Source organism: Pinus tabuliformis, chromosome 5_2 (assembly GCF_031772625.1).
Source record: "Pinus tabuliformis cultivar Carrire ecotype Pingquan chromosome 5_2, CPIR1, whole genome shotgun sequence".
In the NCBI taxonomy this organism is placed as follows: Eukaryota; Viridiplantae; Streptophyta; class Pinopsida; order Pinales; family Pinaceae; genus Pinus; species Pinus tabuliformis.
Genome location: NC_142306.1, coordinates 167457143 through 167477525, shown reverse-complemented (window position 1 = coordinate 167477525; position 20383 = coordinate 167457143). Strand labels below are relative to the sequence as shown.

At 39.1% G+C, this 20383-nt stretch overlaps 1 protein-coding gene across 2 annotated transcripts in view; it reads left to right on the top strand.

Moving 5' to 3' along the window:
• Nucleotides 1-20383, top strand: part of LOC149158080 (uncharacterized) — a 211929-nt gene that overhangs the window by 37846 nt on the left and 153700 nt on the right. For both annotated transcript variants that reach the window (XM_089436104.1, XM_089436105.1), the window contains exon 2: nt 14660-14741. In XM_089436104.1, the coding sequence (XP_089292230.1) occupies nt 14660-14741 (82 nt within the window). The remainder of the gene's footprint in view (nt 1-14659; nt 14742-20383) is intronic.

Sequence of the window (20383 nt, the reverse complement as noted above, 5' to 3'; positions counted from 1 at the left end):
ATACATAAAAATTTACTCTTTTTAGTATGGCAGCTGGTAGCTTTGGCAAAAACTTGGCAAAGATGGCAAGAGATGTGGATCAACTATGTAATCAATTCCAATTTGTTTTTCTCTTAAAGTTCAATTGTTTACAAATTTACAATTCAATCTGTGTGTAAATACTTGTAAATAAGTAATGAAATGAACTAAGTTATTAATTAATCATTAATACTTTTGCTTTGTAGCTCATTGGTGGGAGTCATTTGGTGGCCAATGTTGTCCTTAATTACAAAATTTTGCAGTTAGAGTCGTCAACCAAACTTGCAATGATTCAGGTTGTGAGCGCAATTGGTCTGTTTTTTATCACACACATATGAAGAAGAGAAACCGTCTGGAACAAAAACGGTTAAATGATATTGTCTTCGTGCAATACAACCTTTGACTAAGGCGCAACCAATTGATGAACAAGAGACTTGATCTAGATCCCATTGTGTTGGATGATATTGATCCAACATCAGAATGCGTGGAGGAGATTGAAGCAACTGAGTTTGATCGTGATTTTGATATTGACATGGAGTTAGGGGGTTTTTCGCAATGCAGATCTAGTAGCACCATTGGAACGAAAACTAGTAGCTGGATCAAGCAAAGGCAAACAACTAATGGAAGGCACTAGTCATGCATCTCGACCCACTCTACTACTGAGGTTGCAGATGAGGCTAAGACATCCTCAGATTCTGATCCTGATGATGTTTATGTAGCTCCTGTTGATGATTCGATGTTTAGTAGTGGTAATGAGTTTGATCATGATGAGGAATGATCATGTTGATCACTGATATGTACTTGTAGACTTGTAGTAGGCCAATGGCCCCATAGCTTGTAGCATTGTTTTCGGACTTTATAGGTCATTTAGAGCCTCATTGCTTATGTATTTTGTCGAATATTGTATTGCACTCTGTGCTATTTTGACATATTCACCTTTACATGATATATAAATGAGCAAACTTTGCATATTTTGTCTCTATTGGTTTGGAATCATGGTTTTAAATTTTAAAAATAGATTTTTTTTCATTAAAAAATAATTATTTCATGTAATTTTTTAAAACCCGGTTCATTGAGATCTGACCAGTCTGGGTTTGACCGGTTCTGGTTTGAAACCCGGTTTATTAGGTGGACCAATTTGGTCACCGGTTCCAGTTTTGAATACTATGAGTACAAGTTGGCATCCTCCTCACTCTTTGTGAAGCCCAATCCCCGAAGGTAGCTATCAATATGACTGTACCATGCTCACGGCGCCTGCTTGAGCCCATAAAGAGCTCTTTTCAATTAACATACATGAGTGTCTCTAGCTGCTCCATATATATCTCCTCCTCAACCACCCTGTTGAGGAATGTTGTCTTCATGTCCATCTAGTGGATCTTCCACCCCATCTGTGTTGCTAGTGCTAAAATCGTCCTGATGGATGAACAATGAGCTACTGGGGCAAATGTCTCATCATAGTTGATGCCCTCAACCCGCGAGAAGCCCTTGGCCACAAACATGGCTTTGTACTTCTCCACACTCCCATCTGCTCCATGCTTCTTGTACCCCATCATGAGCTTACTCTTGATTTGCCTTTTGGACGTGACACAATCTCCCAAACATCGTTTTTCATGATTGAGGAAGCTTCCTCCACCATGGTTGATCTGATAATCACCCGATGAGTGACCTCAGATAAAGATTTATTAAATAAAGGTATTACAAACTCATGTGTTGGTGTGTGTTCTGTGTTATTGAAGCAACAGATCGATCAGATTGCCAATACACAGACAATTAAATGGAAAGACAACAGAGAAATATAGTAAGTAGACACAAAACACAAGAAGTTAATAAGGAGTTCACCCTATTCTTCAGGGCTACATCTCCGGTCCAGCTCTCAGTGGTGGCCTTATTTTATTGTGTCTTTAGTAGAGAGTTACAATGTAGGGATTCAAAGTGAGTTCTCCTGAAGCAGATTTGCTTGGCAGGGTGGTTCTTGGATTCCCCAAGCCACTTGAGTACACAAACTTCTTCTGCCTACCAGCTCTGTGACCTTGAGGTCTACAGTGGAGAGCCTAATGTGGTGCTCAACCCGGAAAAATCCTCTTTGGGATGGCTCGGATCTCTCAAGCCTCTGGTGCTCGACGCTACCTCTGGGTAGCTCGGCCCTCTATCCTCTTTTTGCTTTGCTTTACTGCCTTCTTTCTCTGTTTTCTGTCTCTTTGTGTTCAGTCCTCCTCTCGAGGTTCTCTGACTGACTGACTTCGCTTTTTTTTGACTGTGTATTCTGTCTCTGTTCATGGCTTTGAAGCCATTTGTTTCCATGTCTGTTCGGTTCCTCTTCTGCCTCTGTCGATTCCCCTTCTACAGCTGCGCTTGGAGTTCCCTGACTCAACGTCATCATCAGCTCGCAGGGAGTGTCCACATGTCCTCCTCTAAGTGGCGCCAACCTGCTTCGTCGGTTCGTTTCTTCAATTACGTCGTGGATGAAGTCTTCCTCCACCATGGTGGTCAAACGGACCTCAAATCTTTACAAATCATGGCGTATTCCCTCGTCGATTCCACTTCCTCCATCAGGCGCGATCTCAGCCATCCGATCTGGGGCCTCCAGATCCGACGCCATACGCACGTTTCGTGCGGTTGACTTGCTCGACTTTTAGCGCGCGATCAATAATGGTTTTCTCTCACCTCCGCTTGCCACGCGTCGATCGTTGAGTGGGATCGCTCCGCTTCCATCCAAAACCGCTTACCGTTTGAGGGCGCCTTGATCAATACCGCCGGTTTCCAGAGTGTGGGTCCCGCCTTTGTCCTTTTAGCGCTTTTGCCTTTTCGCCCGCGGTTCTCCGGCTCCCCATGCGTCCGAGTGCTCGAGCTTCCTCCATTTTGGCCCTGTTCGCCCAGTAATCGCGCATCAAAAATCACCTCCTTTTCCCGATCCGGGGCTCCCAGGGGCTACTTTGACCTCCCGTGCAGTCTCCATGGGCCTCGGTCAGCGCGCTTTGACCGAGGTCCTCGTTGTTCCACGCTGGCTGCCATTGCCACTGTTCAGGGTGTTTTTTATCGCTATTTTGGAATTCTTAGAGATTTGTTCCGACCTGATACAATCATGGTTCTTTGATAGTTTTTTTATGGATCCAATTCGGATCAATGGTATCCTGCCAAACCTGCTGAGACTGAGACGTTGCCTTGTCATAACAAGATGTCAAGAAGGCTCTAAGTCTATCAACTCAGTCATTAGTGCCATGTACCGGGTGTACCTCTGTGGTTGCTTGTGTTGATTTGGGGTAGCATTGGATGTGCTCTGAGCCTCAAATTTTGCAGGGAGGCTTGGGCACAGGTATTCCAAAGAACCCACAAAACGTTTTGGGAAATTCCACCGAGAAGTGATTTTATTAAAATAATTAATATTTTAATGGGGTTCCTAAGTCTAAACTTAGGAAAATTAAAATATTAATGGGTATAAATCTAATCAGGGATGAAACTTCTAGAAAAATCCATGGATCAAGCCAAAATGATCTGAGCCTTTGATTATGTTTTAATATAGGCCGTTGGTTGTCCAACCGGGAGATATAAGAAGAGGCTTGAGGGTCATTTCGAAAACACAGAGAGATTGAGGAAATCGATTTTATGAAGTGGGAAGTTCTCAGGAGGAAAAATCAATTGAAGAGATCTCTTGCAAGTTGAGGGGCAGGGATAGCACCTTCCGGAGAGAGAGATTCTCAGCTGGAGATACATCAACAGAGAGAGGCAGAGAGTGATCCAGACGCCTTGACGCAGAGGTTGACGCAGGGCCAGAAGGGCCACGCAGAGGGAGAGAGAGGAGTTCGAAATTTGCAGAGGAATTCGATTTTCATAAGCCAGGAGCCGGGGTGTGAGATTGAGAGGCAAAAATCGAATCTCCTGGGCAGCAGATCGACCAGCCAGAGAAGTGACGCAACACCCAGAGAGCTTGACGTTGGGCTGACGTAGAGGTAGCCAGAAAAGTTGGGGGGCAGTCAGTTTGGGGCTAGATCAACTAGGATTTCTCAGTGATTGTCTGAGGTAAACTCAAAAATCTTTTGATAGTGTTTCTCTCTTTAACTTAATCACCCTGTGAGGTATTCAATGATGTATTCAGAATTTGCTACAGCTTAATAATAATAAACCCTCAGAGCTACCGCACCGGTTTTCTCGCATTGGGTTTTTTTGGGGACTATTTGTCCAAAAATAATCGTGTCCTATGTGTTTCTATTTTCCTTGCTCAATTTCTATGTTTCAGAATCATATTTAATTGGTGTAGGCTGCTTCAGTAATTTACTTCAATGTTTCATGAGGAAATCTGAAATAAGCTTGTAAAGTAATTTACAAGCTATGTGAAGTAGATTCAGCTGGTTGTAGTAGGATTCCTAAGATTGTTAGATCTAGGAATTTTCACAGCTTGCTCTGCCTGAACATAGAGCTAGGAGTCTTGACTCTTAACTCGCTCCTAGGCGTCCTGAATAAACCTCTCGACCCACTTGGCTCTCCTCCTCCCTATGTTGGGAGTCATTGACTGAGTGGCTATCTCCACTCTTCTTGGTCTTTCTACTTGATCTTGTGTTGACTCATGGCCATCCTGCTATGCAACCCTTTGCCATCTAGTTGATACTCAATCTATGATACTGGCTGAGGTTCTTGCTTGGGAGCGAGTAGCTCCTCCTCAAGTACTTCAATCTGCTCTCTCTCCAAGGGCTCCCTCAGGGCTTTGTCTTCCTCAAACCTCACGTCTCTACTCTGCACACTTCTTGCGTTGCTACTCAAGGTTGTGCTTGTCTCAACCTGTAGCAAGTATGGATTCTTCATACTCACACCTGTCTGCCTCATACATCTAGAAGCTACGTGCTTGAGGTAAGCCTTACCTTTGCTGAAGATGACATCATAACCCTTATCCTCTAGGGTGGCAACAGAAACAAGATTCTTCTCCAGGCCTAGAACTTAGAGGACATCTTTGAGATGAAGAGAGCTCATTGACTCCCTCTCAAAACTAACAATACCAACTCCCTTAGTCTCTTACGTGCCATCATCTCCTAGCTCAATATGAATTACATGTCCTCCTTCAGGTGGTACCGTGGTTGAAATATTCCTTGTTCCCGGTCATATGGAAGGATGCTCCTGAATCAATATAGCATATGTTGCTACCTACTAAGCTTGCGATGCAAGTTATTAGTGAGAAATCTTTCTTGAATTGAGAAGAAAGCACATCTACCTCAACTGATGCAGCCACATAATCCTTATTGGACTCTTTCTTACGATTAGGACATTTAGTGGCATAGTGCCCGAATTCATGGCAATGGAATTACTTGATCCTGCTTAGATCCTTCTTTTTCTCACCTTTCTAATTGGACTCTGCCTCTCCTTGGCCCCTCTTGCCCTTGGCTCTGCTACCTTTGCTTGCCAAGGCAAAGTTCTCCTTGTCCTCTCTCTTTGCTGATCCACCAACTCTCGTCCTTCTCCGGATTTCTTCTTGGATGCAATTTGACTACAACCTTTCCCAGTTGGGAATATTCTCTTTGCCACTGACTACATCTTGAAAATTCTCTCAAGACTTATGAAGTCCCAAAAGTGCAAGACTCACAAGGTTACTGTCTGCTACAGCCCCACCCACTCCACCTAGCTCATCTTGAACTTGAATCAACTTGGAAAGATACTTGATGTTGGGCTCTCTGTTGCTCATCCTGATATTTCTTAGCTTGTCCTTCAGAGCAAGCTTCTTGGCATAACTGGAACCTTGATACAAATCTATGATTGCTTTCCACATCTCGTAGGCTGTCTTCTTCCCATGGAGATGAGGGAGAATATGGTCTTTGACCCCCTCAAGAATGATCCCCCTGGCCTTGTTGTCATTCTTGTTATGTTGGACCAATTGTTGGGCATCTTGAGGTGGAGCTATTTGTTGCTTTAGAAATTATAGCATCCCATTATCTTCCAACACCACTGAGATCCACTGCTTCCATGAGCAAAAGTTAGAGGCTCCCTCTAAACAATGATCTACCCTTAGTCCTTGGAACACGATATTCCTATCCAAACACTGCTCTTCAAAACTCCAACGCAAACCTTCATGATTGATCTGCGCTCTTCACTAACTGATCAATTTGGTGTTGGTCTTTATGCTAATTTTCTCGAAACTTTGCAACTACTTAGATGAAGTATTGAAAACAAGGCAATTGGAAACAAAAACCAAATTTACTTTCACCAAGATACAAAGTTTCTTAACAACTTATAAGCAACATAAAATAATCGAGAGATAAAAACACAATCACACAAATTGACACGCTTGTTTACCTAAGAAGCCCAAATGGGAAAACTTGCTTCCTTTGTTGTTGTATTTTATTGATTGTTCTTGAGAAATTTAATCTATTACAAAGCAATCTGTCTCTGAGAAAGTGTTCTGCTTCTACTCACTAATCTTAGCTGATACAATTGATCTTGGCCTGCCTTGATCACTGCTTGATCTCGGCCTGCCTTGATCACTGCTTGATCTCGGCCTGCCTTGATCACTGCTTGATCTCGGCCTGCCTTGATCACTGCTTGATCTCGGCCCTCTAACACACCACTATTCCCCTAATGAATAGCCTTGACTTGCCCCGCTTCTTGCTTGATCCCAACTGCTACTTCCTTGCACACTGGAGCCCCTATTTCCTCGCGCATTTCTCCTATTTCCTAGCGCACAAGGAGCTCCTAAATCTTAGCGCACTTGTGGCCTTATTTCCTAGCGCACAAGAGGCCCTATTTCCTAGCACAAATCTGCTCCTATTTTGTAGGGAAAAATCTCTTAAATCCTTGTGGACAATTGATTCTTAATTGTGCGCTCTCCACAATCAAAGAATGATCTCACAAACTTGTGTGAATTATGTGCCTTCGTCCTCCTCTTTATAGACCCAATTTGAGCATGCAAGGAAGGCCCAATTCAATTTTAGAAGTCGAGTTCTTATAGCGAGTTAACTGAGAGTGATACTCTTTCTCTCTCCAATCAACACTTGTAGTTTTAACTCATTCTTCCTTCAATCAAGATTGGAGACTAACTCGCTCTAAATGAACTTGTGACTGCCACCTCGTTCTGTAGTAAAACTGATGAAGACTCCTCTTAATTGAAGCTCCAACTCTATGCATGCCATCTTGATGATCATTCCAGTGAATTGGAAATAAACTCATCGTAACTGAAGTTTTACTCATGAGCTCACACTCATGCTAGAGAGACAAATTGAGGTCTTCATTGGCTAAGGCACAAGACAGAAGACCTTCACTCGCTGCATTTTCAACACATAAAGTCACTTTAATAATATAAAAGTTCCCATGTATTTTATGACACAGTAACTTTAAAACTTAAAGTCACTTTAATAATAGAAAAGTACAATGTACTTTTATAATCTCATAAAGTAACTAATAAAAGTTACATGATTTTAATAAACTCATAAAGTCACTTTTTAACTTTATAAAATCACTTTATAAAGTAAAATGCTCAGAGAATGAAACATGCTGGTTTGCTTCTACATGTTAGGCATTGTTAATGCAAAAATTGCCTCCGAGTTGCCAAAAACTAACAAAACAAAAGCCAAGCACATTCATCATGTGTATGAAGATGCATCATGAGAGCTTAAGGTAAGCCAATGCAATGTCTATTTAAAGCATTATGAATTCATTGTGTATTTCACCTACCTGTACAATTAATCATTTGACTTGTTAAATATGACATTATAATCACATAAGATGCATTAATATATTGGCTTTACTATACAATTTTAAGATACTTTAGGGAGGAAGGATTGTCTCAACATTTCCTTTGACACTAATGAGGTACCTTGTCCTAAAGTACATGTAATCCCCTTGATCTTAGTGTCACTATAGATGATAGAACACTAAAGGTAACCTTTGTCAATAACTTGCACACACAAATCAAAGTCTCGCCCTTTTGTCTCTTACATTTATGAAAATGCTTCTAAAACTAGTTGCTAGAGGCATCAATTCTCTAAAATAATGTATTTTTTGTGGCTCACCTTGATTCTTATGTTATTCAAACAAGCACGATGAAAGTGAGTTGATTTGGTGGATTGGTGGTTGGAGCTGGGAGGCCTTTTTCTTGCTCTAGTAGTCTCCTATACCAATAAAACTATCCTATTGGTTGTTTGTAGTTAAGCAATCCATTCACATCCTTTTTCTTAACTTTTTGTCTACCATATTTTCTTGCAATGTTGTTGAAAATGTAACCCTTAGGCCTAGGCTAACATCCTTCCATTTTTTTGCTATGTAGAGAGAAAAGGGTGTGTAAATAATGTATGTTTTCAACTTTGACATTTCATGGCGATACTAAATCTTCTATGGCTATGTATAACAATTCTTTGGTAAACCTTTACTTAATCTTTATGGTCTTAAACAAGTTGTTTGATAGGGACTCTTGTCTTTAACAAGATTTGCAAATAAAGATCTTGAATTGATTCTTAACAAATGCTTGATGGAAGTAATTGGGGTTAAAACACATGAAAGGTTAATTGGATATTTGCTTGCCCAAGACTCAAAAATATTGACATGACCTAAATTTACATTCTAATAATTAAACCCATCAACATAATAAGTACTATAATAGGATCAGTAATCCACTTTGTAATGGGCAATTTTGGCTTCTGTAAAGTTTTTATTTTTATTATAATGGCTAGAGGAATCAACAACTGAGCTGGTTTTGTACTCGCATGACACTAGGTCAATTTCGATCGCTACCACTACAACCCCTAGGTGCTTACGTATGCCCCTTCCACAGACATAGGTGAATCAGGGGGATTTGAGCTTCAAACCTCCTCGTACATAACACTTCATTTTGATGGCCATCGCCAATTGAGCTGTCCCCTGAGGGCTTCTCTTGTAAAGATCCTTTAGTAACAAAGTATTGTCTATAATAAGAAAATCCAGTGTTCCATGGGGACACGTCCCCCAGGGTGGGAGATGCGCCCCGGTGCTCCCCCACGCTCCGAGGACGGGGAAACGTTTCCTTTTTGGGGAAACTCAAGGAAACTCCAAGGGACGTTTTTCTTGCGACGAAACGCAACCTTTGCAGGGGGGATGTCGGGGGGATGCAAGTGGGACGCCCATTTTTTGTCTAATAATTTTAATAAAACATTAAAAAAAAAAAAAAAATACAAATTTAAATATATGAATAAAAACAAAAAATGGAAAAAAAATTAAACTATATTAAAACTTAAAACTTATTATTTTTTTTAAATAAATAAATAAATTCTATTATATTAAAACTTAAAACTTAAAAAATAAAATAAAAACAATAACAAAATAAAAAAACTTAAAGTATATTAAAACTTAAGACTTAGTATTTACTACTTATTAATATTATTTAGTACTTTTTGAGAAATTTACTAGTATTTCATGCTCAGTGCTTTTTATGTTTACTTTTAGTTTAGTATTCTATGGCTATTTTAGACTATGGCTATTTTAGACTTCAACATAATGTCAATGTCATTGTCATATGATGAATTTACTTTTTATCGTTTTTGAAAATTTGATGCACATTGAATAATTTCAATTGTCAAATGATGAATTTATTAATTTAATTTAGATGTACCTTGCATCACGCCAAACGATGAATTTAGAAGGAACATTGCATAATGTCAAATGATGGATTCAATTTAGTAATTTACTTTTAGATTTGCAATGCAGAAATGTCAAATGATAATTCATAAATGATAATAGTCTAATAAGTAATGATGATCATATTTAGTCTTTAGATGTACATTTCATAATTATTAAGATTTTCTATTTAGTTATTGACATATTTTTGGGATTTTTTTATTTTATTTTTTATTTATTTTTATATATTAAATTTTTAATTTTGAAGACTATGACATCCCTCCGTTTCCCCGAAAATTCCCTAAATTTTGGGGTTGCTTATATACGTCTCCCTTGTGCGTATCCTCGCTCCCGCTTTTCCCTGTCCCGGAAACTCGGCAGAATATTAAGAAAATCTATGTTGACTTGATAATGAATATGGATGCAGAGAAATTTTTGGTTAACAATAAAGCACCACTAACAAAGTATACTTGCTTGATAAGGCACGACATACATTTATCCCCTCAAATTTATAATGGATTAACTCATAACATTATTTTTTTGACATGTTATCTGAAACAAAAATAATGTCTACTTCACATTTTAAATTGATAAACACAATGCATTTAAAAGTGAACCCATTTTAATTTGACATGTCACATACTTTCTTTTGTTGCAACATACTCAATATTGGAACATATGTGTTTGAAATTTTGAATATATACTTCTTATTGGAACATATATATTGGAAGTAACCACCGTTGAAGAATAGTGGATAGATATGTTTGAACATGCTCCCAACATGACCTAGCCAAATGACAATCCCAAAATAAATGCTTCACGTTTTTCCATGAGATAGTAAGGGAAAAGCCCATTTGAGAGGCCATTCTTTGCTAGGGGACCTCAGAAGGAATGCCCTAATAAATCAGCAGCCAAGCAAATACTCGAAGCTTGTAAGACACTCACATTGATCATACAGTATGCATTTTCTGGATTCAATGGCTCTCAGCTTCAGGAGACAACCACTACGCATTAAGCACTAGACTAAGCTTATTGCATTCATGAAGAATGGAGTAAAATCTATGAGAATCAAACTTAACTAAGGGATGCCCAAAACTCCACTCCCAATCAGTGTTTTACAAAACGGACTCGGATTCGGATTCGGCCGAGGATCGACTCGGACTCGGACTCGGAAACGGCAATGACTCGGCCGGCTCGATTTCAATGACTCGGTCGTTGTAAAAAATACATTAAATATTTATTTTTTTATAAAAAAACATAATTTTAAATATTTTAAACATAATTTTAAAGATTTTCATTCAAGTTTCCATATCTTCTAAATGATGCAACTCCTTGTTTGTTTAGAAATAATTTCAAGGGTTTCAAGAGTATGTAGTGTTGAAAACAGCTTATCCATGGATCATCTCCAAGACTAACTCTTCCCAACTTCCCTGCCATCCATTCCCCTAGTAAGGGGATGCTCCCACGATTGTAGGATTTCACTTTCTTCTTGATCATTCTTCCATAGTGCACAATGATGTATATTATTTTTCATCACTTTTTAACATGGACCCTTTATTTGAGCATTCTTTATAAACTTTTGGTTGTCAATGCTGGACCAAAAAGATTTATGGCATATGTAGGCTTTATGGCATATGTAGATTTATGGCATATGTCAGCTAATAGAAATATAACATTTCTAACTAGTTAGCTTTCTCATATTCACTGTACTGATTCATGAAATCTACTTTGCCAATGCTTCAAATTTTTAGCTGTATATCATATTGGTGGAAATAACATAGTTGTGCTGAGCACCTCGTCAGGAGTTTGGCTAGAATTTAATGCTTGACATTCTCTGGATGCAATTAATATCTGATTCTGCCCTTTTTCACCATCCCATTAACCTATCTGGCCTGCATTAGCCTTCATTGGCCTGCTGACACCAAACATAAGGCGTAGCAATTTTTGGCTTTGACTAGAGCCAAAGACGGATCAATTGATCCACGTCCAACTCTGATAAAAAACAATAACTCTGTCGATGAAGTAGCAAACACAATGGTTCCCGCAATGGCACCACAAAAGTTAGTGCCAAAGCTCTAGCACAAAGTAACGACTGTAGGACCCCTGTTGAAAATTATGTTTCTAAATATAATAACTTCAGAATGATATAACCAGTTACCAGCCTAGATCATATGGAAACTTGAACGAAACGGCCGTTTTTTGACAGGACCCGGCCGGGTTGACCGGGTCAGCTATGACCCGGCCGAGTCATTGGCTGACTCGGCCGAGTCATAGCTGACTCGGCCAGCCGAGCCGGGTCAAAGGCCGGGTCAGAATTTTTTTTAATGAAACGGAACGAAACGGCCGTTTCCGTTTCGGTACGGCCGTTTCGTAAAACACTGCTCCCAATCATGCCAAAAGGGCTTTGACATATCATTGTTTATTTTGATAGATCCTCCTGCAAGATAAGACCATGCCTGAGAGCTTAAGGAACACCAATCCTTCCAAGAGCAAGAAGTGGCATCCCACAAATCCTTCCATAGGGTATTCTTTTTCTTACTCAATTGTTGTGCTTGAAAGCAAGTGAAATCAACAACACAAGTATGCTGCAACTTTTGGCTACAGATCAACCTTCTAGCTAAATCCCACCTCGCTTGACTGTCTAACATCTTACTACCTTACCAAACCAGTGACCTTTGTCCATGCTGACTAGATACTTTTGAAGATAAGAGATGTAGCTATTTGAAAACTAGGTGGAGATGAGCTGATATTACAAAGCCTAAAGCAACTCCCTTGATTTGGCCAACATAATGGCATTGAAAGCAACTAATGCCTTAACAAGACTGGTCATTGAGAGGACCCCTTCAAACACCTAACCACCCACCTAGATACCGGAATACTTCCTTGAGTTGCTACACTATTCAATGCTAGACCTCCCTCATCCTTGGGCATAATACAAACATCCCGAGGAATTGTAGGTAGACCTCGTGGCTAAGGTCCATACTTGGCCCATGAGTATGAGTGTAGGAATTTATGATTGATGTAACTGAACCCTACTAGGTATTCTGCAAGACACATAGTCGATATGAGAAGCCTAGAGAATTTTTCTCACCACAATCAACTTGCCAACAATTGGAAGATTGTTATATTGCCATAAGAGAAGCTTACACTATAATCGCTTTAGACACTAATCCTTCATGGGAACCGAAGAAAGATCCACACTAAATGGGATGCCAAGATATCTAACAATCACACTGGAGCAAACAAAATTCCGTGTTGTCAAAATCCATGGAGGGCTCATCAAGACCAACCAACCAATAACTTATTTTATGATCACTCATTATAGTCCTTAGGGCCTCATAAAATACTTACAAACATCCTCTAGCACCAACCATGGAATCCTGAGCAACTTGCACAATCTGGAGCGAATCATCTATAGAATGATTGTTCACTATCTCAGGATTATCTTGGAGAGATACTCCCCATAATCGTCTTTGTAAACAGGCTGATTCCAACAAACAACCAAGGGCTTTTGTTGTCAACACATAAAAGATTGGGTGCCAAGGAGCATTCTTTCCTGGTATATTTGAAGAGATGAATATGGGGAGACAATGTCTTATTTGTTGAAACAAATGCAGAGGCACAAAAATAGGGTACTGACCATCTCTACACATTGCAAAGCAAAGCCCAGGCAGATCAACATACCAGTAATGAATGTCTAGTCAATTTGATCATAGGTTTTTGTGGAGGTCAATCTTCAAAAAGAGAGCTTGCTAGCTAATCTCCTTGGCCCACTGCATAGCCTATCGAGCTAAGATCACATTATCTAGAGTAAAGCACCCTTGTACAAAGCTAATCTGCTCCTTACACAATCTTCTTAGCATCATCTCTTACGTGCAATGCCATAGCCTTAGCGATAATTTTATAGGTGACACAACAAGGTTATGGGACACCACCTATTGATAGAATCTCTAGTAGCATTCTCAAGGTTATCACTTACTATTACCATTAATTACCAAGGTTACCATTAATTTCCAAAGTCACAAACTCCTCAAAGCTCTATCCCCTATCTTTGTTCTATCTTAAAGGGTTGTTGGACAAAAAGATCAAGGCTGGGGGCGCTCAGGCAATCCCCTGCTAGTGGGGGAGCACCTATATGCCCACCTTTTGGGGAAACATGTCCCACACACTAGGGAAATGTTTCCTGATGCATTTTCTCGAGTTTCCCCCAAAGGTGCGGCATGAAGAAACATTTCTCTAGGTCCCCCCTGCCCCTGGAGTGCGGGAAATGCGGGGAGCACATCCGCATGGAACACTGTTAATATGCCTAATAGTTGATGTGCAACTCCATGAACCAGCACGAGTCTCTTATTAGTTTTTGAATTTGTTCAGCTAAGATTATTCTCGTTTTATATCACGTTTTAAGTTTTTTCAACAATTTTCTGAGTTTTAAGTTTGTTAGTTCTGTTTGGAGGTGCTACAGTCATTGAATTGATATTCAGTTAAAATACCTTGTAAGAAGTTTGGTTGTTTGTTGAATATTGTAGTAATATTTAGCATATGCAAAGTTCATTCATGATTTGTGGCAGCTTGTTCAGTGCCTGTTTCTTAGAATTTAAAAGTACATTAAGTGTTATTTCTGGTTCAATTGAAATCTACGTATATAATACAATGCTAATCTTAGGTGTTTCTTCAATATTATACATGTTTCATGAAAGGTATGAAATGTGGCATACATTGGCAGAGTCATATTATTGGTCTGCAGTATTCGTGGTTCATTTTTAGGGTTTTAAGCCTTTTCCATACAAATTTTGAACTATGCTTTGCATTTTTGTTTACTAGAATTTTGTTTGAAATACATTTCATACTATTCTTTAGGAGCATTGTAATTTCTGAAAGTTATGCTACAAATAATTGTACATGGATCTGCATTGCATATTTAGTGATAGCTGTATTTTGAGTTTGTTCTGCTCAACTGTGAAATATTTAGTGTTCAGAGTGCTGACGGCTAGTTCACAATTCGATCTGATATTGTTTTATAGGGCTTATTTCATGTTTTTATGCTAATTGTTTCCTATTCTATAATTCTATGTACCAGAGGTGTACTTATGGATGATGCGACAATATTAACTTGTGGGCACTCCTTTGGAAGCGGTGGTCTCCAACATGTACTTGAAGCGGTAGGTAATTTACAAAAATAATAATAGTAAATGTTTTCTAGCTTAGATGCTGATAGGGCAAGGTTTTGTTGATCTGAGGAATTGTCATATTTATGGTTTTACCATTAATTTCTTCAATGTTATCATCTGGTGTTTTCACAGTGCTCTTTTCAACTGTTCTATTTAGGTTCTTCCTTTTTTTTTGGATCAACATCTTGATATTGACATTTATATCTTATGATCTGTAATCCCAAAGGGCAAAATATATATGCTCCAAAGTCTGTCTACAAGAATAAGCTAGATGTGCCTCAAATATTGCTCATCATCATTGGAAGTAGCTTGAGAGCATTGTTATAGGAAACAGTTGAATCACTGAAATTAGCATTTAAAACTCATTATATATTCTTGTCAATATTTGTGAAAAGCTAAGGTGCTGGTGATTTGAATGGGACTGTGTGGTGGGGATGCATCCTTTGTATTTCCTGCATCACAGGGACGGGGGAATGTGTTCCTGCCACCCCCAAAATGCATGGATGTCCCCTTTCCTGGTTCTGTGGGAGTGCTAGGTGTTGAAAAATGTAACTAGGTTCGGTCTTCATAATGTCTTATGTACTTTTGATTTTATGTATTTAATGTAAAGAGAAAAGAAAATATATTATTATTATTATTTTTATAGCATGGGTTTCATGCTCTAGGTTAATTTTTTTTTAGTCCAAGCACCCATTGTGTGCTTCTAGGGCTTTGTCATTGAGTCAAATAAGTCAAAGAGTCATTGTAATATTTAAAAGACCCTATTGGGCATCATGTATCAAGTCAAAGGAATTTATGTAAGTCAATTTGTGTCATAAAGACCCTCCAAGATCAAGTCGACCTAGCCATCAACAAGTCGGCCTACAAGAAAGGACAAGTCGGCCTCATTATGACAGTTCGAACTCCAAGGGAAGCCTATATATAAGAGGTACTTGACCTCATTTGAAGACACATCCAACACATTCGATTATGCAAGAGAACAAGTTCAATCCAAGAAGGAAAGAAGTCTAAAGAGCTAGAAAAGGTAAAAGAAGAGAAGCTGAAATTCTTGAGGACTGTTTTGGGTTAAATCCTTCCACACATGCGAAGAGTTAGGGCATCATTCTGCTGTAGCAAAACAGAAATGTCAGACCTCCAAATAAGCCGAATTTTGGTGCCGTAAGTATCAAGTTTGCAAGTGGGAATTGCCAAGAAGAAAGAAGCAATCCAAGCGAAGGAGAGAGAAGGTGAATTTCACCGTCATTTTTGTACACATGCAAGCTAGGGTTTCTGCAGTAGAGGCCGAAAATTACAGACCTGTAGCAGTGGCCGAAAATCTGAAGTAGAGGACGAAATCTGAAGTTTACAAGCAGTTTGACTTGTGTTGACTTTGAGGAAGAGAAGGTTCATCAAAGGAGAGATTCACTTGATTTTGTTTGGGGGGGGGTCTTTGTCTTGGGGCTTAGGTCTTGAAATTCGTCATTTGAAGATTCTATATGAAGAGAAGAATTTTTGTGGGTTTTCCTCTCAAGAGGAGAGGCTTTGGCTCTGGCTAGTAGCCTATATTTTGTGTTCTCTTGTCTCATTGATCTTCATAGTTTGGTAGCTGTTTGATGATAAGAACACTATAATAATCAAGTAAAGAAGAAGATAACTACAAATACATCAAAGTTAAGTAAAAGAACATCACAAGCAGTTATCAAAGTAAAGAGATATCACCCTAATCTAGCTGCCCTTGATTTCTCAACACTAAAATGCCCATTGATGGAATTGGGGACAATTGGACTTCTCTTTATATATATATATGGGAAACAGTCTGTTAGACTGAAAGTTTGAAAGTAAACTGATCTCATTGTCTAGCATTTAGGTGAGAATGAGGATGCTTGTACAGTGCCAGCTCTAGTTACAATTGGAACGAGGTCCAAGAAGGCACAGGCCCAACATAAGCCACAATGGCAATACACACACGCAGGGTAGGAAAATGCCCATCAGGTCATTGTGGTGATGACTGCCCAATGGACACCCATCATTATATATATTAGAGCTTCCTCTTATCATGATTCGGTGACATGCTTCTTCCCTAATCCCAGTGTAACATTCAATTTGGAAACCAACAGATAGAATTGCAATTAGAATACTGTGAAATATTAATATATAGCTGGAATATATTATACTATTTTTATATTTTTAATTTTTATTTATTTATTTATTTTTAAAATAAATTTTGGTGTGGCATTCCCTGAAATTTGGGAGGTCTCTCCAGCTTTTCCTGAAAATCTTTCCCGTGCACTTCTGTCTCACAGTCCCCAAAAACTCAGTGAAACATAGACCTATGCAGTCTACTATAGCCATGTTTAATCTGAACATCAGTTGCAAGGCCATAGTGATTATGATATACTTAATTTGCAACTATTCATAGTAGCCATGATTATGGTGACTGAATGTAGTTTACAGTTCAAGCAACTGTAGTAGTCTGATTGAGTTATTTATCGGAAGGTTTTTCATTTGGTGAGGGGAAATAGTTTATGTATTGTTTTAGGCAAAGTAGATGGTTCTTATGAAAGCATAGTCATACTTTAGACTGGTGAACTTTAATCTCTTTGAAAATTTTGGATTCTGTTTATAGACCATTCTACCATAGGATGTATTGGACAACATTTTGTTATTTAGCTATTGGATTTCACATCTGTTTGATGCACTTGTGTGCTATGTAGTTGGAATTTCTGTTTCTGTATAAGCATATGCAGGACGTCTCTATGATTAAAAATTCCATTACAGGATTAATAGCTCTATTGTCATGGATAACTCAGGTTGAAGTGGAGTAGAAACTTGTAGGCAGTGTGACATCAAAGAAAATAATCAAGCCATTTGTAAACAGCAGTGCTATTGTTATATGTCAGATATATTGTGCAAAGCTGTGTGTCAGGGTCTGGTCAAGAAAGATTCAGACATGCTTCCAGATATCATTGACATCACATCTTACTAGTGTCAAACATAAGGTACCTATTATACATTTATACAGATCTTCTGGATCATTCACACCATATGTTTCTGATTGAAATTGTGTCTGATTTAGAACTCTAAAAGTTTTCAGACAATTATCTGTGGCAGATGATGCCAGTATGATTCCAAAAAGGAGAAACAATATTGGACATGAATAAATAATATTTCCAGCATTAGTGATCATGTCTTTGTATGAATTAATGGATTTTCCCAGAGGCAATATTTTTCTTGGGTTGACTTGGTTCATTAGAACTGTGCATCAGTTATATGCTGTGATGCCAGATGCCTCAGGGATTTGTCCACGTCTGTCTTGCATGTAGCTGGATCCTTAGTGGGCTAGGATATGCTATGGATTTGTATGAGATCTGTGTTCGATACACCCAGGATGGAATTCCAGCCATATCTTTCCAAAAGAAAAGGCAAAACGAAGCATGAACACCTTAAAATATCCTCTTTAGAAAAACCTATCTATAATATTCAAAATCATTTTCTTTTGGGAAATCATGCATGCATTACTTCAGAGGTTAAATCAGTACATCAAGGAACATAAAAATTGCATCACTGACAACAGTGGTATTGGGAAAATCCTGCCCTAGAGAAGCGAAAAAAGGCAAGCATATTAACTTGCACACCAACAGAAAGGGACTCAACAAGCATAGCCAACTCCTGTTTGAAAGTACTCAAATCCTTCAGGCTAAAAGAAAAAGGGAGTTCTTGTGAAAAGTAACTTTAATGTTTCCATAAAAATGCAATAGTAGTCAACTCTATTGAAAGCCACAAATGACAATTATCTTCAGCTGTCCCAAATCATCCCTGTGTCACCTAGAAGAGGGCCTTACCACAAAAGCGGGGTAGTAAAGAAGAAATAAGTCTGCCGGAAACCATGTCCAGGACATCTTCACAACCTGTCATCTCCAAGAAGCATGCACTATCATTTCTTCCTTCTGTACAAAACACAAGCAACATTTGTCACATTTTCTCTATGAAGCCTACTTTTGACAACTGACCCTTGTTGGAGGAGGAGCGAACCCCAAACTTCTTTCTTAAAAGAAGAATGTGCTTTCCATATGTACTACCTCCTCAACCTTTGTGCCTTAGGATCCTCCAAACCCCACCATTTGTTCAAGCAAGGGATAATGTCAGTAGTGCCCCTAACTGTATCAGATCCTCTGTCACATAGATGTAAAAAGGCTTGCCTTTCCTTTAACTCCAATCTCTCAAGCATCGACCTAACCAATGCAGTTGTGTTTTAGAAAGACACTCTTTATGAATCATGAAACAAAGGTCATTAACACAAATCTATACAAACCAGTAAACTTTTGGGTGTGGTTAAGAGCCTTCTAGGTATGAGAATGTTGTTGCTCATGTTTCCATAGGTTCTTCCACAAAACATACCCTTCCTACTTCGTCTTTTCATATGAAAACTCAGCAAGAGTTTGACCTGTGCACTGGAAGATAAGAATGTCCAAAACAGTCTTGATTCCAACTTCAAAGCATCATGAAATCTGCTAAACTGCCAAGCTAAAAACCTAGACACACTCTACCAAGCGGTCCACACCCTTTGCAGTGTGGTAGAAGTTGTAATTACAAAATATCTGTGCCATTTCTATTATGTCACACAACTGGAAAGGACCTTTAATACTGTAGAGGTGTTGCGCTTGGTGAGTTTGGTTCTAAAATAAAACTTGCCATGGCAACTCCCCATTCTCTACGCATACTTCCCTTTTACTGAGAAGAGTTGCCCTTTGTGCTCTTATATCTAGAAGCCTCAACCTCCTTGATTACTTGTTAATGTGTATATGCCCATGATACTAACGGGAGCCCTTTTGTAACCCCCAGCTTGCCCTAGAGCTTATGAAAATGCGCTCCAACCATTTCTTTGTTTCTTGAAAAAGGAACAAGCATGATTGTTAATTTTAGGCAACAATGGTATGTTCTATGCTTTAGAGCAATTTTATTTCAATTTCTTTATTAGCCCAGTGTCAATATTCCGATTAGCGATCACATCAACATGATAGTAAAATGCAGATAGAACATAAACATAAACAGTGGAAGACAAGCCAAGACAAGAGGACACAAGATGTGGCACCAGCCAGGGACAAGCCCCAATGTGGGGAAACCCTTGATCAAATCTTCTTTTAGTCTTCAATAGTTCAGCAGAGAGAGATGATACAATTTAAAAATCTGATAATTTATAACAGCAGCAAAAGAGCCCTAATCAGAAAAGTCAATATTGGTCAGCAGGGAAGATTTGACCCTCAACGCATTGGTCAACTTCAGTCAACTTCAGCCTCCAAACAGCAAGATAAAACAGCCCTCAAAACAGTCAAATTCAGCCCAGTCAAAGTCTGGTCAAACAGCCCACCTGCGGTCAGCCCTAGCTGCTGTCAACGCTGGTCAACATTCAACATTTAGCCTCGATTTCTGTGCCCAGAAATGCGGCCTGCCCAAAAGGAGATAGCCCCCACAAAAACGCAGTCAAAGGAGGTCAACACATCTTGGTCAACGCTTGGTCAAACTGTCCAGAAATTCGGTCTCCTGAAATTTGGCCTCCTAAAATTTCGCTCTCTTGATATTTCGGACATGTGGAGAGAGAGAGGCCTAGAAATCTGTACCTAATCAATGAGGAGAGAGAGAGAGAAGTGTGAAGA